Source organism: Pan troglodytes, chromosome 2 (genome assembly GCF_028858775.2).
Source record: "Pan troglodytes isolate AG18354 chromosome 2, NHGRI_mPanTro3-v2.0_pri, whole genome shotgun sequence".
NCBI classification, from domain to species: domain Eukaryota; kingdom Metazoa; phylum Chordata; class Mammalia; order Primates; family Hominidae; genus Pan; species Pan troglodytes.
In genome coordinates this window covers 52,880,037-52,905,132 of record NC_086015.1, presented here as the reverse complement: position 1 = coordinate 52,905,132, position 25,096 = coordinate 52,880,037, and the positions used below count along the sequence as shown (strand labels likewise).

The 25,096-nt window shown below is 48.8% G+C and overlaps 3 protein-coding genes and 1 long non-coding RNA gene across 8 annotated transcripts in view; 2 read left to right on the top strand and 2 right to left on the bottom strand.

Moving 5' to 3' along the window:
• Positions 1-14,097, top strand: part of SLC25A20 (solute carrier family 25 member 20) — a 42,110-nt gene extending 28,013 nt beyond the window's left edge. The window contains exons 5-9 of the mRNA XM_516446.9: positions 8,328-8,445; positions 11,364-11,436; positions 11,790-11,899; positions 12,360-12,484; positions 13,242-14,097. Of these exons, the coding sequence (XP_516446.3) occupies positions 8,328-8,445; positions 11,364-11,436; positions 11,790-11,899; positions 12,360-12,484; positions 13,242-13,304 (489 nt within the window). The 3' untranslated portion in view covers positions 13,305-14,097. The remainder of the gene's footprint in view (positions 1-8,327; positions 8,446-11,363; positions 11,437-11,789; positions 11,900-12,359; positions 12,485-13,241) is intronic.
• Positions 14,098-19,075: 4,978 nt separating this feature from the next.
• On the bottom strand, positions 19,076-21,902 carry LOC104005558 (putative uncharacterized protein FLJ38264). The gene is made up of 2 exons (XM_063806302.1): positions 21,884-21,902; positions 19,076-20,573 (listed from the first exon to the last, which is right to left on the bottom strand). Exons 1-2 carry the CDS (start codon positions 21,900-21,902, stop codon positions 20,038-20,040), a joined length of 555 nt encoding a protein of 184 aa, XP_063662372.1. The 3' UTR covers positions 19,076-20,037.
• Positions 21,903-22,559: 657 nt separating this feature from the next.
• LOC134809443 (uncharacterized) lies at positions 22,560-23,132 on the bottom strand. The gene is made up of 2 exons (XR_010155196.1): positions 23,029-23,132; positions 22,560-22,949 (listed from the first exon to the last, which is right to left on the bottom strand). It is a non-coding gene; the product is annotated as an uncharacterized LOC134809443 (long non-coding RNA).
• Positions 23,133-23,159: 27 nt separating this feature from the next.
• Positions 23,160-25,096, top strand: part of PRKAR2A (protein kinase cAMP-dependent type II regulatory subunit alpha) — a 110,953-nt gene continuing 109,016 nt past the window's right edge. For 3 of the 5 annotated variants that reach the window (XM_016939862.2, XM_016939863.3, XM_016939861.2), the window contains exon 1: positions 23,170-23,719. In XM_016939862.2, coding sequence (XP_016795351.1) covers positions 23,458-23,719 — 262 coding nt within the window. In that variant the 5' untranslated portion in view covers positions 23,170-23,457. 5 annotated transcript variants of the gene reach the window in all.

The window sequence follows — 25,096 nt, the reverse complement described above, 5'->3', positions numbered from 1 at the left end:
GTAATCCCAGCTACTCTGGTGGCTGAGGCACGAGAATCACTTAACCCGGGAGGTGGAGGTTGCAGTGAGCCGAGATTGCGCCACTGCACTACTGCACTCCGGCCTGGATTATAGAGTAAGACCCTGTCTCAAAAAAAAAAAAAAATCTGATTCCTGGCCAAGCTTGATGGCCTATCATTCTAGCGCTTTGGGAGGCCAAGGCAGGTGGATCGCTTGGGCTCAGGTGTTTGAGACCAGCCTGGGCAATATAGCGAAACCCCATCTCTTAAAAAAAAAAAATTAGCTGGGCATGGTGTTGCGTGCCTGTAGTCCCAGCTACGTGGTGGGCTAGGGCAGGAAGACAGCTTGAACCCAGGAGATGACAAAGTCGAGATACTGTCTCAAAAAAAAAAAAAAAAAGAAAAGAAAAAAAAAATTGATTTCTTTCATCAGCATTGTGTAGTTTTCAGGTTTTCTTACATTTACACCTAAGTGTTTCTTTTTCTGTTTGCCTTGTAAAATGGTGTTGTAAATGATATTATAATTTTATTTGGTTGTCCACATGTTCATTGCTTGTTTGGGAAACACGATTGATTTTTGTATAATCTTGTATTCTACAACCTTTCTGAACTTCCTTACTGCAACCTCCGCCTCCTGGGTTCAAGCAACTGTCCTGCCTCATCCTCCCGAGTAGCTGGGACTACAGGTTCATGCCATCACCCTTGGCTAATTTTTGTATTTTTTGGTAGAGATTGGGTTTCACCATGTTGGCCAGGCTGGTCTCAAATTCCTGACCTCAAGTGATCCGTTCGCCTCGGCCTCCCAAAGTGCTGGGATTATAGGCGAGAGCCACCATGCCAAGCCTATTTCCTTTTTTTTAAGACGATGCCTGGACTAAAGTGCAGAGACATGCATCACAGCTAACTGTAGCTTGATCTCCCAGGCTCAAGCGATCCTCTCACCTAGCCCGTGGGTAGCTGGGCCTACAGACATGTATCACCACACCTGGCTAATTTTTTAGTTTTTTGTAGAGACAGGCTCTTCCTTTGTTACCCAGGCTGGTCTCAAACTCCTGGGATCAAGCAATCTGCCTACCTTGGCCTCCCCAAGTGCTAGAATTACAGGTATGAGCCACCATGCCTGGCTTCTTTTCTTCTTTCTCTTTTTTCTAGAGACAGAGTCTCACCCTGCTGCATGGCTGGAGTGTAGTGGTCTGATAATGGCTTACTGCATCCTGAAACTCTGGGGTTCAAATGATCTTCCTGCCTCAGCCTCCTATTAGCTGGGACTACAGGTGTCACCCGGCCTGGCTAACTTTTTGTAGAAACGGGGTCTTGCTTAATTGCCCTCGCTGATCTCCAACTCCTGGGATCAAGTGATCCTCCCACCTTGACCTCCCAGAACGCTAGGATTATAGCCATGAGCCACTGTACCTGGCCTATTTAAAAAAAAGGTTTTTCGGCTGGGCACAGTGGCTCATGCCTGTAATCCCACTTTGGGAGGCTGAGGTGGGCATATCACCTGAGGTTGGTCACCTTGATCTCCTGACCTCGTGATCCAGCTGCCTTCACCTCCCAAAGTGCTGGGAGTACAGGTGTGAGCCACCGTGCCCAGCCAAAAAATTTTTTTCAAGCATGTTCATAATTGCTCATTGAAGGATTTTTATCATGGCTGCTTTAAAATCTTTGTCAGATAATTCTAATGTCTCTGACATCTTGGTGTTGGCAAATATTGCTAGTCTTTTTTTCATTCAGTTTGAGGTCTTCCTTGTTTTGAATATGACAAGTGATTTTTCAATTGCAACCTGGATATTTACATATTGAGTTGAGGGTTTTTCTGATACTGCTCCCGCAGGAAGGGAAGGATGCAGCCTCATTACAGCTAGGTGGAGGTAGAAATCAAGGTTCCTATTTGGCCTCTGTTGACACCTGATGATGGGGTGCTCCTTTTTATTGCTAAGTAAGTGTGGGAGTTCCAGTGTGTCCACTAGCACTCTAGGGTGGCAAGGTGCTGGTACCAGCTGTCAGGGATGCAAGTCCTAATTCCTTTTTTTAAAATTTAATTTATTTTTAAACAGAAGGGTGCAGGGCTGCACAAGGCCTTGGCTGCAGCCCTTCCCCTAATTTCTTACTTGGCTTTCTCTGACTCCACGCTGGTAACATGTTGGGTACTTCATTACAACTCCATAAAGGTGAAAGTCTATGCTTCCCACTAAGTCTTTGCTGGTGTGGGTGGGGGTCACAGCTTTTTAAATGGTGTTTGGCTGGAGTAGAGGATCTTTCCTGGTCCTTTTTGTAGAGAATGCATGCTTTTGTTGGGGCTTCTTTTTGGTTTGTACCTTTTGATATTTTTGGATTGTCAGCTTTTTCAGCTGACATATGCAGGGTAAAAGGAAAACCCAAGGAACTCACCACTATCTCATTCCTCAAGTCCCAGGGTTTCTCTGCTGCCGTTGGTCCAAACTTTCAGACCCTTCATATGTTTATTTTAAATATAACATCCAGAGTTTTTTGGTTGTACTTAGCAGGAGGAATAGGGAAAAGTACATCTACTCCATCTTCCCAGAAGTAGAAGTCTATCTATTGATTTTGACCTAGGGAATGTTTGTGTTCAGTGGCTTTGTCCATCGCTCTTTTCCCTATGGCTTCTTCCATTTTGTCTATGCCTGAAGTCCTTTTCTACTCCTACATCAGACATTCACTTAGCCCTACTCTTTTCTTGCACCCTCCTACTCTGCTGTGTGACCGCTTCGTACCTCTCCTCTTCTCAACCCCCCACCTTCTCAGTGGATGAGCTGGTTTCTGACTTCACTGAGAAAATGGAAACCATCAGAAGAGGATTTCACCAGATGCCTTCTGCTACCTCCATGTACCTACCTGCTGCCGCCCTGCTTGTTTCTTTTCTTTTCTTTTTTTTTTTTAGATGGAGTTTTTGCTCTTGTTGCCTAGGCTGGAGTGCAGTGGCGCCATCTCGGCTCACCGTAACCTCCGCCTCCCAGGTTCAAGTAATTCTCCTGCCGCAGCCTCCCGAGTAGCCGGGATTACAGGCATGCACCTCCACGCCTGGCTAATTTTTGTATTTTTAGTAGAGACGGGGTTTCTCCATGTTGGTCAGGCTGGTCTCGAACTCCCGACCTCAGGTGGTCCGCCTGCCTCGGTCTCCCAAAGTGTTGGGATTACAGGCATGAGCCACCATGCCCGGCCGCCCTGCTTGTTTCTACCAAGGATGGCCTGTGCTTCCGCTTGATCCCAGGCCTCTTTGTGCACTGGATCCCATCTCCTCTTGCCCAGCCACAGACATTATTTGTTTTTTTGATTTTTTTTTCCCTCAGCCACTGACATCAGTTTTTGCTCTCCACTTGATCATTCTCATCAGGAATAAAGGCATAAACATGCTTGCATTTTTCATCTTAAAAATACAAACTTTGGGCTGGGTGCGGTGGCTCACGCCTGTAATCCCAGGACTTTGGGAGGCCATGGTGAGTGGATCACCTGAGGTTAGGAGTTCAAGACCAGCCAGACCAATATGGAGAGACCCCATCTCTACTAAAAATACAAAAAAAAAAAAAAAAAAAAAAAATTACCGAGGCATGGTGGCGCGTCCTGTAATCCCAGCTACTTGGGAGGCTGAGGCAGGAGAATCGCTTGAATCCGGGAGGCAGAGGTTGTGGTGAACCAAGATCTCGCCACTGCACTCCAGCCTGGGCAACAAGAGCGAAACTCCATCTCAAAAAAGAAAACAAAAACAAACAAACTTTGGGCACAGTGGCTCACACCTATAATCTCAGCACTTTTGGAAGCTGAGGTGTATGGATCACCCGAGCCCAGGAGTTTGAGACCAGCCTGGGCAACATGGCAAAACCCCATCTCTACAAAAAAATACAAAAATTAGCCATTCATGGGCCAGGCGCGGTGGCTCACACCTGTAATCCCAGCACTTTGGGTGGCCGAGGTGGGTGAATCATCTGAGGTCAGGAGTTCAAGACCAGCCTGGCCAAAATGATGAAACCCCATCTCCACTAAAAATACAAGAAATTAGCCAGGCATGGTGGCAGGTGCCTGTAATCCCAGCTACTCGGGAGTCTGAGACAGGACAATTGCTTGAACCTGGGAGGCAGAGGTTGCCGTGAGTCGAGATCGCGCCATTGCACTCCAGTCTGGGCTAGAAGATTACAACTCCGTCTCAAAAAAAGAAAAAAAAAATAGGTGTGGTGGCATGCACCTGTAGTCCTAGCTATTCAGGAGTCTGAGGTGGGAGAATCGTTTGCGCACAGGAAGTTGAGGCTGCAGTGAGCAGAGATCATGCCACTGTACTTGAGCCTGAGCAACAGAGTGGGAACCTGTCTCAAAAAAACTTCTCTCTAGTCTTTTCCACACCAATTTCTATGCTTCATGACTTTGCTCCCTCTTACACAAAAACTCTTTGAAAAAGTTGTTTCTTGTTTTTTTTTTTTTTTTTTTTTTTGAGATGGAGTCTTGTTCTGTCACCCAGGCTGGAATGCAGTGGCATAATCTCGGCTCACTGCAACCCCTGCTTCCCAGGTTCCAGCAATTCTCCTGCCTCAGCCTCCCGAGTAGCTGGGAATACAGGTGCACACCACCATGCCCTGCTAATTTTTGTACTTTTAGTAGAGATGGGGTTTTGCCTTTTTGGCCAGGCTGGTCTTGAACTCTTGACCTAAGGTGATCCACCCACCTTGGCCTCCCGAAGTGCTGGGATTACAGACGTGAGCTGCCACACCAGCCTGTTTCTGGTTTTTTTCTACCTGCCATTTCCAGTTCCTCTCCTCTAATTGTTAAACCTGCTCCAATCTGGCTTTTGTCTCACAACTGCAAATAAAGTGGTTTTATCAAGGTCACTAGTGACTTTTTTTTTTTCCTTTTTTTGAGACAGAGTCTCGCTCTGTCGCCAGGCTGGAGTGCAGTGGCATGATCTCAGCTCACTGCAACCTCCGACTCCCTGGTTCAAGCAATTTTCCTGCCTCAGCCTCCCGAGTAGCTGGGATTACAGGCACACGCTGCCAGGCCCAGCTAATTTTTTTTTTGTATTTTTAGTAGAGACAGGGTTTCACCATGTTGGCCAGGATGGTCTCCATCTCCTGACCTCGTGATCCACCTGCCTCGGCCTCCCAAAGTGCTGGGATTACAGGCGTGAGCCACCATGCCCAGCTGGTCACTAGTGACTTTTACACTTCAGTGGTTAGTTCTCAGTACTTATCTTTCTTTTCTTTTCTTTTCTTTTTGTTTGAGACAGAGTCTCGCTTTGTCTCCCAGGCTGGAGTGCGGTGGCGCGATATCAGCTCACTGCAACCCAGGCCTCCTGGGTTCAAGTGATTCTTGTGCCTCAGCCTCCCAAGTAGCTGGGACCACAGGCACACACCCAGCTAATTTTGGGGGACTTTTTTTTTTTTTTTTTTAGAAACAGGGTTTCACCATGTTGACCAGGCTGGTCTGGAACTCTGGCCTCAAGTGATCTGCCCACTTCAGCCTCCCAGAGTGCTGAGATTACAGGAGTAAGTCACCACACCCAGCCTTGTCTCATGACTTTTAGACACCATTTTTATGCTGATGACTCAAATTTATATCTCTGTGGGCGCTGTGGCTCACGCCTGTAATCCCAGCACTTTGGGAGGCCGAGGCGGATGGATCACGAGGTCAAGAGATCGAGACCATCCTGGCCAACATGGTGAAACCCCATCTCTACTAAAAATACAAAAATTAGCTAGGTGTGGTGGCACGTGCCTGTAGTCCCAGCTACTTGGGAGGCTGAGGCAGGAGAATCACTTGAACCCAGGAGGCGGAGGTTGCAGTGAGCTGAGATTGCACTACTGCACCCCAGCCTGGTGACAGAGCAAGACTCCGTCTCAAAAAAAAAAAAAAATTATATCTCCAACTCAGACTTTTCCTGAACTCCAGACTAGTTTATCCAACATTTCTATGTGGATGCTAATAGGTGCCTCAAAGTCATCATGTACAAAACTGAGCTCCTGGTGTTCCCTGTACCTCCTCTACTCTCAGCATTTTCCAGTTCAGTTGGTAACAATAGTATCCTTGTAATTATTCAAGATTATAGCCCAGGAGTCCTCTTAAATTCCTCTTTTTCTCCCATGGTTTAGATTCCATCTGTTGAGCAATTAGGCTGGCTTTCAACATTATCCCAAATCCATCCCTTCACACCATCTCCATTGTGGCCATACTACTTCAGGCCACCTTCATCGCTGTCCTGGATGACAGTGAGGGCCTCCTTACTTGTTTCCCTTCTTATAGTCTGTACATACATAACAATGATAGGATTCTGTAAATATGTTATTCCTATGCCCAATCCTCCACGGCCCCCCAGGTCACTGTGAATCGGCTCCAGCATTCTCAGATAACATGACCTTCCTTCTGTTCCTCAGACATACCAGGTACATATGTCCGGATACTTTGGGGAAGTTATACCAAAAAAAAAAAAAAAAAAAACCATTGATACTCAATTGACATTATCTTACATTTATTATTTTTAGAAAATAGAAATCTTTCTTATTGAAAACTTTTCCCAACTAGAATTAGGACTCTTTTTATTGACCTCTTATTTTGTAATCCTCAGATATTTTAGAGTTTTATTTATACAAAGCCTGTTGCTTAATTCACATATATTTTGTTGCTTTTTTTTTTTTTTTTTTTTGAGACAGAGTCTTACTCTGTCACCCAGGCTGGAGTGCAGTGGTGCAATCTCGGCTCACTACAACCTCCGCCTCCCAGGTTCAAGTCATTCTCCTGCCTCAGCCTCCTGAGTAGCTGGGATTACAGGCATCTGCCACCACGCCCAGCTAAGTTTTGTATTTTTAGTAGAGATGGGGGTCTCACCATGTTGGCCAGGCTGGTCTCGAACTCCTGGCCTCAGGTGATCTGCCTGCCTTGGCCTCACAAAGTGCTGGGATTACAGGTGTGAGCCACCGTGCCCGGCTTTTATTGCTATTTTGAATGGGATCCATTTCTTGTATTGATTGATTGATTGAGATAGAGTTGTGCTTTGTCTCCCAGGCTGGTGTGCAGTGGCACGATCTCGGCTCACTGCAAACTCCGCCTCCTGGGTTCAAGCGATTCTCCTGCCTCAGCCTCCTGAGTAGCTGAGATTACAGGCATGTGCCACCACGCCTGGCTAATTTTTGTATTTTTAGTAGAGACAGGGTTTCACCATGTTGGTCAGGCTGGTCTCAAACTCCTGACCTCGTGATCTGCCCGCCTCAGCCTCCCAAAGTGCTGGGATTACAGGTGTGAGCCACCGTGCCCGGCCTTTTCTATTATTTTTTAACTGGTTAATCCTGATATGTAAGAAAGCTATTTGGTTTATGTACTTGTAAGTGTTTCTCTTTGGAACTGTTAAAGCTGAACTCCCTTTCCAGCTTTAATTATTGTTTGGTTGATGCTCTTGTGTGTTCTGACTCCTCTTGGTCCTGAACAAGCGGGATCCCTGTGTGGATCCTGCATGGAGCTGTCTTTCAGATCTTTCCTGGGATTACCCCTGCCTACCCCCAGGTTCTTGGCTCTCAGGGGCGGGGTAGGAGCCTCTCTTTGGCCCTCCTCTGGCTCTGCATAGGAGCCCTCTCTGAACAGGACCCCTGTCTGGGCACTTAGAGCTTTGAGTGAAATTTTCTGTTCACCTTTTCTTAACCAACTCTCATGACCAGGTAGGCTTGGAATGCAGTTGGTCTTCAGGGGATATTTGTTGAAGGAATAAATGAATGACTAAAGTATTTGTCGCTTCCTTTTTAGACCTTCCAAATAGCTTGTGTTTGACAGATTTCCTCAACTTATTTTTTACTTTTAAATTTTGAGACAGTCTCACTCTGCTGCCCAGGCTGGAGTGCAGTGTGGTACGATATGTTTTCTAACTGCAACCTCTGCCTCCCAAGTTCAGGTGATTCTCCTGCCTCAGCCTCCTGAGCAGCTGACTACAGGCGCCCACCACCATGCCCAGCTAATTTTTGTATTTTTCATAGAGACAGGGTTTCACCGTGTTGACCAGGCTGGTTTCAAACTCCTGACCTCAGGCGACCTGCCTGCCTTGGCCTCCCAAAGTGCTGGGATTATAGGCATGAGCCACTGCACCCGGCCTCCTCAACTTGTTTTTCAAATTTTCTGTTGGTTTTATTTCTAGTCAATGTGAATATTTTCTGATATTTTCATCTAGCCTTATTTCATAGTACCTGCCCCAAGATCACACATTCCAGATACTTATCAATTTGACAGTGAAGTCTTTATTGCTCTAACACATAATGGCCATACTTACTTTGTAGTCTCCTGTAACCTGCTGGGTCTGTGACTCTGATGTTTCTGACTTAATGATCCTCTCCTCCCTCCCAGATTCAGGCTTCTTCAGGAGAAAGCAAGTACACTGGTACCTTGGACTGTGCAAAGAAGCTGTACCAGGAGTTTGGGATCCGAGGCATCTACAAAGGGACTGTGCTTACCCTTATGCGAGGTAACCTTTGAGGCCTCCACTTGGGGTCACCTGGGGAGGTCACCTGAGGTGGGTCTGCTGCAGAAGGTCTTGCCTGGATTGCCAGATTAGCCTTGGCACCATGCATGTCACATCTCTGACAATACTGGCAGTAAGCATCTCCCCCTGGCTAGCATGGACGTAGATTAGGATGAGGGGACCTTCCGTCTTTCCCAAGTGTCTGCAGGGGTAGAAGTCATGGCATCACAGTTGGAGGGGAGTGGCAAGTAGATAGAAATCATCTCTGGAGGGAGGAGTGGGAAGAAAGTGTGACTTGGGGACAGTGGTGATCTCCCTGGTTTTGAGAAGTATGTCCTGTTTTAGTGGCAGTAGGAAAGGCAGAGACAGTCTCACTCTTGTCCTGAGCTGGCAGCTTAGAGGAAGGCCAGATACAACAACTGTGCTTATAACTGTGGGCATGTCACTTGCCCACATGGACTTTCACACTGAGAGAAAACCTTATTTATTTTTTTACTTATTTTTATTTTATTTTTTGAGATGGAGTTTCACTCCTGTTGCCCAGGCTGGAGTGCAATGGCACAGTCTTGGCTTACTGCAACCTCTGCCTCCCAGGTTCAAGCAATTCTCCTCCCTCAGCCTCCCAAGTAGCTGGGATTACAAGCACATGCCACCATGTCTGGCTATTTTTTTTGTATTTTTAGTAGAGATGGGGTTTCACCATGTTAGCCGGGCTGGTCTCAAACTCCTGACCTCAGGTGATGCACCTGCCTCAGCCTCCCAAGGTGCCGGGATTAGTGGTGTGAGCCACCGCACCCGGCCTTATTATTATTATTTTTTGAGACAGAGTCTTGCTCTGTCACCCAGGCTGGAATGCAGTGGTGCAATCTCAGCTCACTGCAACCTCCACTTCCTGGGTTCAAGTGACTCTCCTGCCTCTGCCTCCTGAGTAGCTGGGGTTACAGGTGTGTGCCACCATGCCTGGCTAATTTTTGTACTTTTAGCAGAGATAGGGTTTCACTATGTTGGCCAGGCTGGTCTCGAACTCCTGACCTCAGATGATCCAGCTGCCTTGGTCTCCCAAAGTGCTAGGATTATAGGCGTGAGCCACTAAGCCCAGCTGAGGGAACTTTAATGAAATTATATCATGTGTGTTTGTACTCACTTACACCAGTGCTTGGCCCAGAGCAGCATCCCATAGCTGCAAAGTGATTGTTGCAAATAGGATGTGGCTGCTAAGGAACTTCTCAGGAATCCCTGAAGGGTCTAGTGCCAAGCTTGGCTTTTCTACATTCAAGAAATCTGTGGGGGCCGGGTATGGTGGCTCACACTTGTAATCTCAGCACTTTGGGAGGCTGAGTTGAGAGGATCACTTGAGCCCAGGAGTTTGAGACCAGCCTGGGTGAAATAGTGATACCCTGTCTCTATTAAAATAATAATAGCTGGGCGTGGTGGCTCACGCCTGTAATCCCAGCACTTTGGGAGGCCGAGGCGGGCGGATCACGAGGTCAGGAGTTCAAGACCAGCCTGACCAATATGGTGAAACCCCATCTCTACTAAAAATACAAAAATTAGCCGGGCGTGGTGGCTCATGCATCCCAGCTACTCAGGTGGCTGAGGCAGGAGAATTGCTTGAACCCAGGAGGCAGAGGTTGCAGTGAGCCGAGATTGCACCATTGCACTCCAGCCTGGGCGAGAGAGCGAGACTCCGTCTCAAAAAAAAAATAAAAAAATGTAAAGTAATAATAATAATAATACTATATTCTTTTTCTTTTTTTTTTGAGACAGAGTCTTGCTCTGTTGCCCAGCCAGGAGTGCATTAGTGTGATCTTGGTTTACTGCAACCTCCACCTTCTGGGTTCAAGTGATTCCTGTGCCTCAGCCTCCTGAGTAGCTGGGATTACAGGCATGTGCCACCAGGCCTGGCTAATTTTTGTATTTTTTGTATTATTATTATTTTTTTTTGAGATGGAGTCTTGCTCTGTCACCAGGCTGGAGTGCAGTGACTCGATCTCAGCTCACTGCAACCTCCACCTCCTGGATTCAAGCGATTCTCCTGCCTCAGTCTCCTGAGTAGCTGGGACTACAGGCATGCACCACCATGCCCGGCTAATTTTTGGTAGAGACAGCGTTTCACCATGTTGGCCAGGATAGTCTCAATCTCTTGACCTCGTGATCCGCCCACCTCGGACTCCCAAAGTGCTGGGATTACAGGTGTGAGCCACCATGCTTGGCCATTTTTGTATTTTTGTTTTTTTTTTTTTTTTTTGAGATGGAGTCTCACTCTGTCAGCCAGGCTGGAGTGCAGTGGCGCAGTCTCAGCTCACTGCAACCTCCACCTCCCAGGTTCAAGCCATTCTCTTGCCTCAGCCTCCTGAGTAGCTGGGATTACAGGTGCCCGCCACCACGCCTGGCTAATTTTTATATTTTTAGTAGAGACGGGGTTTCACCATGTTGGTCAGGCTGGTCTCAAACTCCTGACCTCGTGATCCGCCCGCCTCAGCCTCCCAAAGTGCTGGGATTAAAGGCATGAGCCACTATGCCCAGCCCATTTTTATATTTTTAGTAGAGACGAGGCTTTCGCCATATTGGCCAGACTGGTCTTAAATTCCTGGCCTCAGGTGATGTGCCTGCCTCGGCCTCCCAAAGTGCTCGGATTACAGTTATGAGCTACCATGCCTGGCATTTTTTTCTTTTTAATGCTTTTTTAGTCTACATAAATTACTACCATAGGCTAATGTTTAGAAAGCAAATAAATTGAACCAAATCTGGTCACCCAATTAAAAAACAATTTTACTAATAATTCAGGCCAAGCGCGGACCTCCTGGCCTCAAGCAATCCCCCTGCCTCAATCTCCTAAATTGCTGAGATTACAGGTGTGTACCACCATGCTTGGCAAAGAGTTTATGTACTTTAATTCACCTCTTTCTTGCCACTAACAGATGTCCCAGCTAGTGGAATGTATTTCATGACATATGAATGGCTGAAAAATATCTTCACTCCGGAGGGAAAGAGGTGAGGAAAATATAACTTGGAAGCCACTTTCCCCAGTCATGGGTGCGTTGCCCTCTCCTGTGGGTGAATCTGAAAGCAGAAGTAGTTGTTGTTCCTGGCTCCATGTCTGCTTTCCTCTTGTGGCTGCTGAGGTCCAGCTAGCTCTTCTTACTCTGTGCCTCAGCCAGTGGAGCAAATATTTGAAACAGGTGCATGAAACCTCCTCCAAGGAGTGCCAGCAGCACTGGCCTTATACCTCCTCCCTCCAACCAGTTTCTGCCTGTCTGTAACTGCCCTGTCTGCCACAGGCAGGATAGTCTGAATGCCACTCTCACAGCCTTTGTCTAACTGGGGCTGTGGTTGGCGTTATACAGGGTCAGTGAGCTCAGTGCCCCTCGGATCTTGGTGGCTGGGGGCATTGCAGGGATCTTCAACTGGGCTGTGGCAATCCCCCCAGATGTGCTCAAGTCTCGATTCCAGACTGGTGAGTGGAAGGTAGTGGGGTGGACAGGGGGAGAGTGGGTCCCCAGCACTGGCTAATCCTGGGGTGCAAAGCTCATAAGGCCCTAGGGATACTCACTCTCCATGGCAGCACCTAGCATCTGCCTGACCAATATTCTCCCTCACAGTCATTTGCATTCTAGGAACCCTAGATTCATTTTAATGACAGCCTAAACACAAGGTAAGTGTGATAAGAAGTCAAGTCCACTCTTCCTCCCCCACATGAACAGAAGGGCTGTTTCATTCTTCTTCCCTCTTTTCTATTCCCTTGGCACAAGTAATTCAGGCATTTGTGCATTTGTCCCAAGGTGAACTGTTGTCTATGGACTGGTCCCACATGACCTGCAAGGTGTCCTTTCCCTGTGCTAGTCCTGACCCTTCAGGAAGACTTAACTGCTAGTTTCTCCTTCCTGAAGCCTTAAAAATTGGGTTCTGCCCCACAGCACCTCCTGGGAAATATCCTAATGGTTTCAGAGATGTGCTGAGGGAGCTGATCCGGGATGAAGGAGTCACATCCTTGTACAAAGGGTTCAATGCAGTGATGATCCGAGCCTTCCCAGCCAATGCGGTGAGTAGCTGGCAGGGCTGTGCTTTCCCTCTGGGGCTCAGGGCAGGGTGCATGTGGTTTGACTTTTGCTTGTTCCTGGGATAGGACTGGGGTCTCAGTTTTCCCAAAGCCCTATCTTCAGCCAGAGCATTCCTTATTTGCTCCCTTCCTTGAAAGCTGTCAGGAGGATTTGCCTTTGGGGATCTCTGAGGTGAGGGGCTTTGATTTCCTGACCTGGCCATTAGAAGTGGGCAGTTGTGAGGTCAGGCATGGTGGCTAGTGCCTGTAATCCCGGCACTTTGGGAGGCTAAGGCAGGTGGATCATCTGAGGTCAGGAGTTTGAGACCAGCTTGGCCAACATGGGGAAACACCGCCTCTACTAAAAATACAAAAATTAGCTGGGCATGGTGGCGGGTGCCTGTAATCCCAGCTACTCAGGAGGCTGAGGCAGGAGAATTACTTTAACCCGGGAGGCAGAGATTGCAGTGAGCCGAGATTGTACCATTGCACTTCAACCTGGGTGACAAGAGCAAAACTCCATCTCAAAAAAAAAAAAAAAAAAAAAAAAAAAAAAAAAAAAAAGAAGTGGGCAGTTGTGGAATATAAATTTTCTTCTTCTCTTAAAAATGAGAGAGTAGAGCTTGCATCCTTGATGTGGAGTGGGTGTGGGGTTAGGGAGGGGCTCTGGTCCTGACAGGGCCAGCAAAGCATAGTGCTTTGAATAGTCTATGAATAGTTATTCCTGCTGGCTTTTTTCTTCCTCCCAACCCCTTCTTAGGCCTGTTTCCTTGGCTTTGAAGTTGCCATGAAGTTCCTTAATTGGGCCACCCCCAACTTGTGAGGCTGAAGGCTGCTCAAGTTCACTTCTGGATGCTGGAAGCTGTCGTTGAGGAGAAGGAGTAGTAGGCAGAACTAAGCAGTCTTGGAGGGCAAGGGGAGGGGAATGGTGAGATCCGAGCCCTGTGCATGGACTTGGTGAGACTGTTGCCTTAATGACATCCTGCACCGTGTATAACTTAGTGTGTCATTTTGAAACTTGAATTCATTCTTATCAATTTAAGGGATCTTAAAAGGATTTGGAAATGGAACAAGTAGCTTCCAGACCAGATACTACCTGTGGCAAGAATGCTGCCTACCAGTTAACTGCTGGTCCTACCACAGTCAAAGTATTCCTCATTAAAGAGAGAATCTCAGGTTCTCACTGGAGGCACTGTGCATATTTTCAACCAGATCACCAGGAGCTGAGATCTTCTTCAGTCCCTAGCCAGGAATACCCATTTGATTTCCAGGGTGCCATCTAATCCTGGGCTGTACATGTGGATATGGACTTGAGGCCCACCTCTGTGTCCAAGTGGATTGAGCATATATGCCTAGGAGGAGATAGACTGTTAATCGTTGGATTTTGATTTTTTTTTTTTTTTTTTTTTTACGCGTGCAAGTAATCAAAAGTAAAACTGGAGTAGCCTAATTTTCTGGGAGCAGGTGGAGAACTTTCCCTCCTACACAGTGAGGACAGTCCCAGTCTGCTGGGATAAGTGAGAAAGCCCAGGGTGTAGGAAGGCCCTTTTTACATACTCTTTTCTCATGAGAGCTCACTATTTTAACAATAAACAATAAACGTTGTTTCTAATTTTTGCATTGTGTTATATTTTCTTCTTTTGATTCTGGGACATTTCAGCAGGCAGCCTGTGGCCTTGGTGGAGGCTTTCAGGGATCCAGTATTCTTCCCTGGGAACCTTAGGCTGGGGATCCAGCAGGAGGAGGTGGAGGAGGAGGAAGTTTTGGCTGGCTCTGCCTTCTCTGACTGCCCTAGCCCCGGCTGCTCTAGGGAGGGTGTGTGGGGTGGTGTGACCCGACTGGTAATTGTTCACACAGGCCTCAATGCAAGCCTGGCAGGCAGGCCCTCCCAAGGCCCAGCCTGCAACCCATCCCTTCATTTATTCCCCTCTCTTCCCTGAGCACCATGGGTGTCTGAGCTAACAGATGGAGAGTCAGTTGTTCTAAAAGGACAAAAGCAATCTCGGGTTTTCATGTGGGCTTTGGAGTTGCTGTGCGATCTGAGGTAGCTAGCTTAACTTTACTAATCAGGCAGATTATGCTATCCAGGTGTGTCCAGAAAAGGTGAGGGAGTTGGAGAGTCATAAGCTAGATTATTACTTTCTGGTGGAGGGGAGAGCTTGCTGAAGCTACTGGAGCTGGGCTTTTCTGGCATTGTCCCATCTGGTGGTCACAGTTACAGTTACAGTTCCACTGGCACTTCCTGTCTCACTGCAGCTGCATAGAGACTCCTGGACTTTGGCTTTAGAACCATCACTCTCTCTGTCTCTAGTTTTGAACTGTTAAAAAAAAAAAAAAAAAAAAAAAAAAAAGCTGGGCGCACTGGATCATGCCACGCTTGTAATCCCAACACGTTGGGAAGCCAAGGAAGGAGGATCACTTGAGTCCAGGAGTTCAAGACCAGCCTGAGCAATATAGTAAGACTCTGTCTGTACACAAAATTTTTTTAAAATTAAAAAATTAGTCAGACATGGTGGTGTGTGCCTGTAGTCCCAGCTACTCAGGACGCTAAGGTAGGAGGATCACTTGAGCCCAAGAAGTTGAGGCCACAGTGAGCCGAGTGTGCATCACTGCACTCCAGCCTGGGCAACAGAATAAGACCTGGTAAGAAGGGCAGGGACATACCCCTATCTGGGAGTTGGGGCTGTGTCAACCCAGCAGGAAGTTGAAGACTTGGGACTTTAAAGAAGGAGGCTTTATAGCTTGGAATATGTTTCTAAATGACCAGATAGGAATTATGGCCGAGGAGAAAATAACATTTTTGGCCGGGCACAGTGGCTCACGCCTATAATCCTAGCATTTTGGGAGGCCGAGGCGGGTGGATCACTTGAGGTCAGGAGTTCAAGACCAGCCTGGCCAACATGGTGAAACCCCATCTCTACTCAAAATACAAAAATTAGCCAGGCATGGTGGGGCATGCCTGTAGTCCCAGCTACTCGGGAGGCTGAGGCAGGAGAATCACTTGAACCTGGGAGGCAGAGGTTGCAGTGAGCCAAGATCGCCTTACTGCACTCCATGCTGGGTGTCAGAGCGAGATTCCATCTCAAAAAAAAATTTATTTTTTGTTAATTAAATTTTTTAGAGACAGGGTCTCACTTTGTCGGCCAGGCTAGAGTGCAGTGGTGAGATCAGAGCTCAGCTCATTGCTGGGCTCAAATGATCCTCCCACCTCCACCTCCCAAGAAGGTGGAACTATAGACACTTGTACAGTACACCTGTAGTGTACTGCTGTGCCTGGCTATTAAAAAAAAATCTGTAGAGATGATGTCTCACTATGTGGCCAAGGATGAACAGTTTTTAAAGATGAAAATTGTGTATCCTCTGTCTGGCAAGGTTAATTAAATGTTAAGCCTGCTTCCTCTAACGCTGCAGGATGTCTTTGTTTAATATCTCATTGATTTGAAGATGGCCATATATGTGTCTCCTGAAGCTCTTCTTTTTAAATCTTATTTTATTAGAAAAAATTTTTTTGAGATAGGGTCCACTCTGTTACTTAGGCTGGAGTGGAGTGGCATGGTCATGGCTCACTGAAGCCTTGACCTCCTGGGCCCACGTGATCTTCCCACCTCAGCCTCCTGAGTAGCTGGGACCACAGGCATGTGTTACTATGCCCAGCTAATTTTTTAAATTTATTTTTTGTAGAGATGGAGTCTTCCTATGTTGCCCAGGCTGGTCTTGAACTCCTGGGCTCCTGCCTCAGCCTCCTAAGTGCTGGGATTACAGGCATGCACCACTGTGTTCAGCCTGAAGCTCTTCTTGATATCACCCAGTCCTGAGACTGTTCTAAATTTTAAATTTAAATTTTTTTTTTTTTGAGATGGAGTCTTGCTCTGTCACCCAGACTGGAGTGCAGTGGCATGATCTCAGCTCACTGCAACCTCCACCTCCCGGGTTCAAAAGATTCTCCTACCTCAGCCTCTGGGTCTACAGGCACCTGCCACCACGCTCAGCTAATTTTTGTATTTTTTGTAGAGATGGGGTTTCCTCATGTTGGTCAAGCTGGTGTTGAACTCCTGACCTCAAGTGATCCACCCGCCTCAGCCTCCCAAAGTGCTAGGATTACAGGTGTGAGCCACCACACCCGGCTGAGACTATTCAAAAACCTCAGCTTTTGCCTAGAAGCCCCTGTAAATGTATTTGCATTTCAGCCAAATGCCAGCCATTCCCATGGCTTAGGATCACTTTTACAGTCTGTGCCTCTGGATAATTTGCCCTTTGAAAAATTTTCCATTTTAAAATGGAGTATTTTGGTTCTTTGATGTTAGTGATGGTAGATTATTTTAGTCCTTTGGGTGTTCAATAGATGTTAAGTCAAATAGGGAAGCCCCTGGAGGCATATTTGTGACGGGAGCAGAGCAGATGTTGAGTAACTCCCTCCTGGCTGGTGCTTCCTTTTTATGATGCACTTTGAAATGCCACCTGTTCCTGATATATCTCTTCTCTTCCTGACAGGGGTAAGGAGTAGGGGAAAATTGGGGCCTCCCTAGCAATTTCTCTTTCACAGACAGTCACAACTGGGAGCCAGACAGTGATTTTTTTAAACAACCAATTGGTGATAAAAGCCTCACCCAGGCATCAAGAAGCATATAACTGGGCCAAAGGTGAGGGAAGGAGCACAGGTTGTTGCAACAGTGATTGTTAAAAGCACAGTAGCACCATTTCAGCTATAAAGTCATACTATCTCTACCCCACAGTTGTTTCCCTACACCCTTTTTTTTTTTTTTTTTTTTTTTTTTGAGACAGAGTCTTGCTCTGTCACCCAGGCTGGAGGCAGTGGAGCGATCTCAGCTCACTGCAACCTCCGCCTCTTGGGTTCAAGTGATTCTCCTGCCTCAGCCTCCCGAGTAGCTGGGACTACAGGTGCCCACCACCACGCGTGGCTAATTTTTGTATTTTCAGTACGGACGGGGCCAGGCTGGTCACGAACTCCTGACCTCAGGCGATCCGCCTGCCTCAGCCTCCCAAAGTGCTGGGATTATAGGCATGAGCCACCGTGCCCAGCCTCCTTACAGCCTTTTGAGGCTGGAACCCCTTACATCTTTTGTGACCTCCTTATAAGTTTATTCTCTTATTTCTTTATCCCCTTGTAACTCAATGTTTAATGGGTAGGGATTTTTTTTTTTTTTTTTTCTGAGATGGAGTCTCCCTCTTTCACCCAGGCCAGAGTGCAGTGGCACGATGCTGGATCTTGGCTCACTGCAACCTCTGCCTTCCAGGTTCAAGTGATTCTCCTGCCTCAGCCTCCCGAGTAGCTGAGATTACAGGTGCATACCACCACGCCCAGCTAATTTTTGTATTTTTAGTAGAGATGGGGTTTCACCATTTTGGCCAGGCTGGTCCTGAACTCCTGACCTCAAGTCACCCACCCACCTCGGCCTCCCAAAGTGTTGGGATTACAGGTGTGAGCCACTACACCTGGCCTTAATTTTTGTATTTTTTGGTAGAGATGGGGTTTTACCATGTTGGCCAAGCTGGTCTCAAACTCCTGACCTCAGGTGATCTGCCTGCCTTGGCCTCCCAAAGTGCTGCGATTACAGGCATGAGCCACTGCACCAAGCCTCTGAGTAGGGATTTTGACTTCCACTTTCAGATGCGGATGCCAAGGCTCAGACAGGGTAAACTGATCTGCAAAGGTCATTGGCAAATTGATAATAAAGTGGGGATTGTCTGGGTCTCCTGAAGAAAGACTTGTGATGCTATCAGAGGCTTGATCCAGGCTCCAGGAGACCTGTCTGTACCACCTGGTCCAAGCTTAGGTACTTGGCCTGTGAGTCAGATCAGGAGTGGCACACAGAGTCCTGACAGCACTGGGAAGGCCCCAGGGCCAGGTGTCCCTGAGGGGTCCCTTTTCTGCTTTCTCTGCTATGGTAAGCATGCAGACCTGTGATTTTCTAGCCAGCTTCCCTGTGCTTTCTAGGTTCTGTCCTTGCCCTGAGGTGTCTCAGATGCAGACCCTGGGTCCACTGCAGAGACTGACATTTTCTCAGGACATAGTGTCTCAGGCATGGGGATGGCTCACAGGTACACAAACGTGGCCTGGGAGCTAACTGCTCCCTGGAGCATGGGCACTTGTTAAAACAGATTAGATTTCCTGGGCAAAAGGCAATGGCCTCGCTGGAGGAGCCACAGTAGAGGCTGAAAGACAGCTTGGGTAAGGGCTGAGAAAACATAGCCCACTTCCTCAATCTCTCTTGCCAACTAAAGGCTCATGAACACTTCTAAGGCAACATAGAAACTGTTGCTTGTAGGAACTAAGTGAGCTGGGAGTACTAAATCCAGGAGGGCCTGGCATGTAGAGGTGGTCAGGTGACCAGCGGATCCCAGGAAATGGGTGGGGGACTGGAATGGCTTAGAAAAGTGGTCCCTTGATCAAGTAAGAGGGAGGTTTTCCTGCTGGACCTGAGTCCTGCAAGTATGCAGAGGGCATAAGGTATTTAAGCTGGAGGATCTGAGCCAAGAGCAGGCCTTCAGAGGAGTTCAGGGAAGTTTAGGCCCCTCTCTTCATCTTGGAGAGACAGGCAGAAACGTTTGAATAACAAACCTATCAAGAGCACACAAAATTCATTGTTTTATTGGAAACAGCAATGGTACCCTACCCATTTTCGTTTTCACCAAGACCCGTTGCTTTTGGGCTAAACAACATGTGTCCCACCTGTGCTACTCTGCATCCATAGTTGCAAACATCTCTGCAAATTGGCCCCATTGTGTCCATATCTATGCCTCTGGTTGGTGATATGGCAGTTTGTGCAAGACGTTGACTGCCTGCTGAGTTGTGAGTAGGATTAGATTTGAGTGTAGCACCCTCAGGGTTCTGGGGCCTCCTCCTGTGTACTTCTCTTCCTTCTAAGAGTCTCTGCTGTTGGCCTTTTCCACCATCAGTTGCTCTTGGCAGCTGTATCTCAGTTACGGGCTGCCTCTGGGTTTAGTTGCCATGGTAACCTCCAGTGGTGCAGCTGGACAGGCTTGAATGCAGGCAGGATAAATGCAGGATAAGGGTAGAAGATGCGGGGTTCAGGCTCCTGGTGTTCTGTCCTGTTACAGGGCCCTTTTCTTTAGCCAGTTCAACTAGACATTCATGAAGACCCTGGGGGCTCTACTTGTTACTGAAGGGTTGACCAGAAGTGGGAGAGATGGACCCCTGCTCTGGGGACCAAGTGCTGGGGGAGAGTGCCAGGTTAAACCTGGAGGCTGGCTGCCCATCCTTGCTCTAAGACTAGTCTATGGAGACCCATGAGGAGCAGCTGTAGGACTCCTGCTTTCTGTGGCTATATGGCAGACACACCTGTGTATGGTAGCTGCACCTGACAGCAATAACTTAAGCATACTCTGAGAATGACCCTGTATGGCAGATGCACCTGAATGTGTTAGGAGTTCCAAGTAAGGACAAGCCAGAGATTCATTACTTACCCATGAGGAATATCTGAGCCCCCATTCTGTCCTGTGGATGTACAGGGGATTGAGCCCCTTTGTTTTGGGTTAAATCAAAGTTGTTAGGGGGAGGGTGTTAAGTGAAAATGCTATATATACTGCATACTTTCTGCAGGTGGGGCAGTTCTCCTATCTAGCCCACCTCCACTGGACTGCTCTGTATGCAAATTCCCCTCAATCAAACCTAAGTCTTGTTTGCTGGCTCTGGATCTCTTTTGGCCTCTAGAACCTGGTGCCATCCCTACTGAAGTTAATAGGGGTCTGGTGGCCAGGTGTGGTGGCTCACGCCTATAATTCCAGCACTTTGGAAGGCTGAGGCGGGTGGATCGCCTGAGGTCAGGAGTTCGTGACCAGTCTGGCCCTGTCTGTACTAAAAATACAAAAATTAGCCAGGCGTGGTGGTGTGCGCCTGTAGTCCCAGCTACTCGGGAGGCTGAGGCAGGAGAATGGCTTGAACCCAGGAGGTGGAGGTTGCAGTGAGCAGAGATTGCGCCACTGCACTCCAGCCTGAGCGACAGAGCAAGACTCCATCTCAAAAAAGAAAACAAAACAAAATATGGGTCTTTCTTGGCCGGGCGTGGTGACTCATGCCGGTAATCCCAGCACTTTGGGAAGCTGAGGTGGGCGGATCACCTGAGGTCAGGAGTTCAAGACCAGCCTGGCCAATATGGTGAAACCCCATCTGCACTAAAAATACAAAAAATAAGCCGGGCGTGGTGGTGCGCACCTATAATCCCAGCTACTTGGGAGGCTGAGACACGAGAATCGCTTGAACCTGGGAGGTGCAGGTTGCAGTGAGCCGAGATCGCGTCACTGCACTCCAGCCTGGGCAACAGAGTAAGACTGTGTCTCAAAAAAACAAACAGGCCAGGCGCGGTGGCTCACGCCTGTAATCCCAGCACTTTGGGAGGCCAAGGCAGGCGGATCATGAGGTCAGGAGATCCAGACCATCCTGGCTAACATGGTGAAACCCCGTCTCTACTAAAAAATACAAAAAATTAGCTGGGCATGGTGGCGCACGCCTGTAGTCCCAGCTACTCTGGAGGCTGAGGCAGGAGAATGGCATGAACCCGGGAGTTGGAGCTTGCAATGAGCCGAGATCATGCCACTGCACTCCAGCCTGGGCAACAGAGCAAGACTCCATCTCAAAAACAAACAAACCCAAACAAACAAAATGGCCAGGTGCAGTGGCTCACATCTGTAATCCCATCACTTTGGGAGGCTAAGGCAGGCAGATCCCTAGGTCAGGAGTTCAAGACCATCCTGGCCAACATGGCAAAACCCCGTCTCTACTGAAAATACAAAAATTAACTGGGCATGGTGGCAGGCGCCTATAATCCCAGCTACACAGGAGGCTGATGCAGGAGAATTGCTTGAACCTGGGAGGTGGAGGTTGCAGTGAGCTGAGATTGTGCCATTGCACTCCATCTTGGGCGACAAAAGGAAGACTCCATCTAAAAGAAAAAAAAAAAAGCCAGGTGCGGTGGCTCACGCCTGTAATCCCAGCACTTTGGAAGGCTGAGGCGGGTGGATCACGAGGTCAAGAGATTGAGACCATCCTGGCCAACATGGAGAAACCCCATCTCTACTAAAAATAGAAAAAATTTGCTGGGTGTGGTGGTGCACGCCTGTAGTACCAGCTACTTGGGAGGCTGAGACAGGAGAATCGCTTGAACCTGGGAGGCAGAGCTTGCAGTGAGCAGAGGTCGTGCCATTGCACTCCAGCCTGGGTGACAGAGTGAGACTCCTCTAAAAAAAAAATAGGGGCCTGGCAGAACGGTGGCCCTCATTCCTTCCAGGATGCCTTTTGAATGCTCTGCTGGATGGGTGGTTGGCTGAGCCGTGGGGCATCTGAGAACAAGTCAGTAGACCTTCTCCAAGAGTATGCAATAAGGACTGAGCAGGAAAAAAGTTGGAGACTGCCTCTCCCCTCACAAAGTTGATGGTCTAACATTCTTCTCAGGGGTCAAGAAACTTGTCCAGGGAGACACTGCTGTTTATAATCACAGGCCCGCTTAGCCTAGAGCCTGGGCTGGCCTCTTCATCAGTGGGGATGAGGGCTCCTTGCTCCCAGCTGCTCAGCTCCCAGCAGCATTGAGCTCCTGGGTGTGTGCCAAGCCTGTATGGGAGGTGATAGGGAGGATTTTAATTAATACTGAGTAATTACCAGGCGGTGTTTAAGCATCCCAAATGCCCTCAGGTTCCCAAACCTACAGCTACTCTCTTCCTGGCTAGGCCTGTAAGGAGAGGGGGACTCTGCTCTATGCCCAGTGGGCCTTTGGTTAGCATGTAGGCTGTAGACTGGACATCCCAGGAAGGTCTCCACCTTTTTCAATACCCTTCCAGTTTGGTAGGAGGAGGAGGGCAATTTGGGAAATAGTCTGGCCTCTACAGTTCACCTATACCATCTTCCCAGGGGCAAAGGATAACAATGCCTGTGGTCTGCTCAACTTCATCAAGCAGTGTTGACCTAGGGCCCAGTGTAGAATGTGGGGAGAGGAATGGGCAGACCTAGATCTGGGGACCCTGGTGAAAGTGCTCCAGGAGGAACAGGCACAGAGGTCTTTGCTGCTTTTGGCCTTATTTCCCTTTCTCACTGTACACATTTGGCTGAGTGAACTCTTTCAAATTTATTTTTCTGTCTGTGGCTCTCAAATTATGATCTCATTCAAACGCCTACTTCCTACAAGGCCTTCCCCGTTTGACATCTCAGAGACCTGACAGACTCCTGAGTTATTCCACCATTCCACCTGGCAGCCAAGGTGGTCCTGACTCCACCAGGCCTTTGCTCTTGTTGTATGTTCAGATGGCTTTCCTCCAGATCTTCCCCTGGGCGGGTCCTGCTCAGGCCTCGGGGCTAGCTTGAATGTCACCCCGGAAAGTGAGCCCTCTCTTGCCCTTCATCACAGCAGAATCACGCTGATGTGCTCGTATGCTTCTGCTTCTCGCTGTGTCTCTGGTGCTTAGTAAGTGCTGGCCAAAAAGAGGCTCTTGGCATCAGCTGAAAGAATAATTTAAAGGTCTTCAGGACCAGGCGAGAGGCACTAATCGGTCCCCTTCATGGGTAGACCGTTCATTACCTAATTCCCTGGATTCCCTCCGTGAGCTGGCATCACGAACCCTCCACTGCCTCGACCCCCCGACAGCCCGAGGGGGCGGGTCATCTAGTGGCGCAAGCGCACTGAGGGTCGGTGCTAAGCGGGGACGCGCACGCCCGCGGTGGCGTGCGTCACAACCAGGACGCCTGCCCCGCCCGTCCAGCTCGCCTGCCCGTCGGTCCCCGCGGCGGCGGCGGCTGCCCAGTGACAGCGGCGGCGGTGCCAGGTCGGCCGTGGTAGCGTAGGGTTGCGCGGCCCGGAAACGCAGAGCCGGCCAAAGAGCGGCGCGACGTGAGCCGGGGCCGTGCGCGAAGAGACCTCGCGGGCGCGGAGCGAAAGGCCAGCGTGAGTGAGCGCGGAGACAGTGGCCGCCGGCGGCCCAACCCGTCTATCCCTTCGGCCGCCGCCGGCATGAGCCACATCCAGATCCCGCCGGGGCTCACGGAGCTGCTGCAGGGCTACACGGTGGAGGTGCTGCGACAGCAGCCGCCTGACCTCGTCGAATTCGCAGTGGAGTACTTCACCCGCCTGCGCGAGGCCCGCGCCCCAGCCTCAGTCCTGCCCGCCGCCACCCCACGCCAGAGCCTGGGCCACCCCCCGCCAGAACCCGGCCCGGACCGTGTCGCAGACACCAAAGGGGACAGCGAGTCGGAGGAGGACGAGGACTTGGAAGGTAGGCTGTGGGCGGGGCCCTGGGGAGTGGTGCAGGAGGTCTCCAGAGGTCTAGAGGGGTGGCAGGGAGCCGGGTGTCGCGCCGGAGCCAAGCCGACCGCAGGCTGGGATTGGGAGCTCTGTAGCCGCGTTTCTAGCGTTTCCCTGAGACACCGGCGTGAGCCCGCGTGCGCCACTTCCAAATTGAGCTCCGCGGTCCTGCGAGCCCTAGAGCGCACCGAGTGATTTGTCAGATCCAGCCTTGAAGGAAACGTGCGCGCTGTCGGCCCTGCTAGAGGATCCCTCGCCTTTGCTTAAGACCCTTCACCAGTTTTGGCTTCGAAGACAATAGCGTTCTCATCCAGTGACTTGTGTTTAATTGATAGGACAGTAAGTTTGTTTGGAAATAATAATTTTTTTGAAAAGTTACTGTGAAAACTTTTAAGCATAGACAAAAGAGGAAAGGTGAGATGAATCCCTATATGCCATCACCTACATTTAACAGTTGTGTTTGTCACAAAGTTTCATCCATACCTTTTTTCTTTCTTTGCCGAAGTGTATTAAAGCAAATCTCTCAGGTCATTTCACCTCTGCTTACTTGAGTTTGTATTTCTTCAAACATGGTCCCTGGGAATATTCCTATTTTTAAAAACTTGGCCGAAACGATTGAATCAAATTTGGTGAGAGTAAATAATTATCTTGCCGGCTGGGGCAGTGGGCCCCTATAGTCTATACCAGCTACTCTGGAGGCTGAGGAGGAAATATCGCTTGAATCCACGAGTTCGAGACCAGCCTGGGCAAAATAGACACCCTACCTCATTTTTGAAAACGAAAAACCTGGCCGGGCGTGGTGGGTCACGCCTGTAGTCCCAGCACTTTGGGAGGCCGAGGCGGGTGGATCACCTGAGGTCAGGAGTTCGAGACCAGCCTGGCCAACATGGCGAAACCCCGTCTCTACTAAAAATACAAAAATTAGCCGGGCGTGGTGGCGGGCGTCTGTAGTCCCAGCTACTTGGGAGGCTGAGGCAGGGAGAATCGCTTGAACCTGGGAGGCGGAGGTTGCAGTGAGCCAAGATCATGCCACTGCACTCCAGCCCGGGCGACAGAGCGAACTCCGTCTCAAAAAAAAAAAAAAAAAAAAGAAAAAGGAAAAACCCAGTAACTATATTCTTGTTTAGTGTGTGGGTTGTAGCTTTAAAGGAAAGGATCCCAGCAGAGACTGAGGTCAGGAGAGCAGCTTCATTGGCTCTACTTGCTGTGTCAGGATTTATCATTTAGTAATAGTAAACCTTCTCCAAGAGTTTGCAATAAACTTCTCCAAGAGTACGCAATAAGGACCGAGCAGGAAACAAGTTGGAGACTGTCCCTCCCCTCACAGATTTGGTGATCCAAGATCATC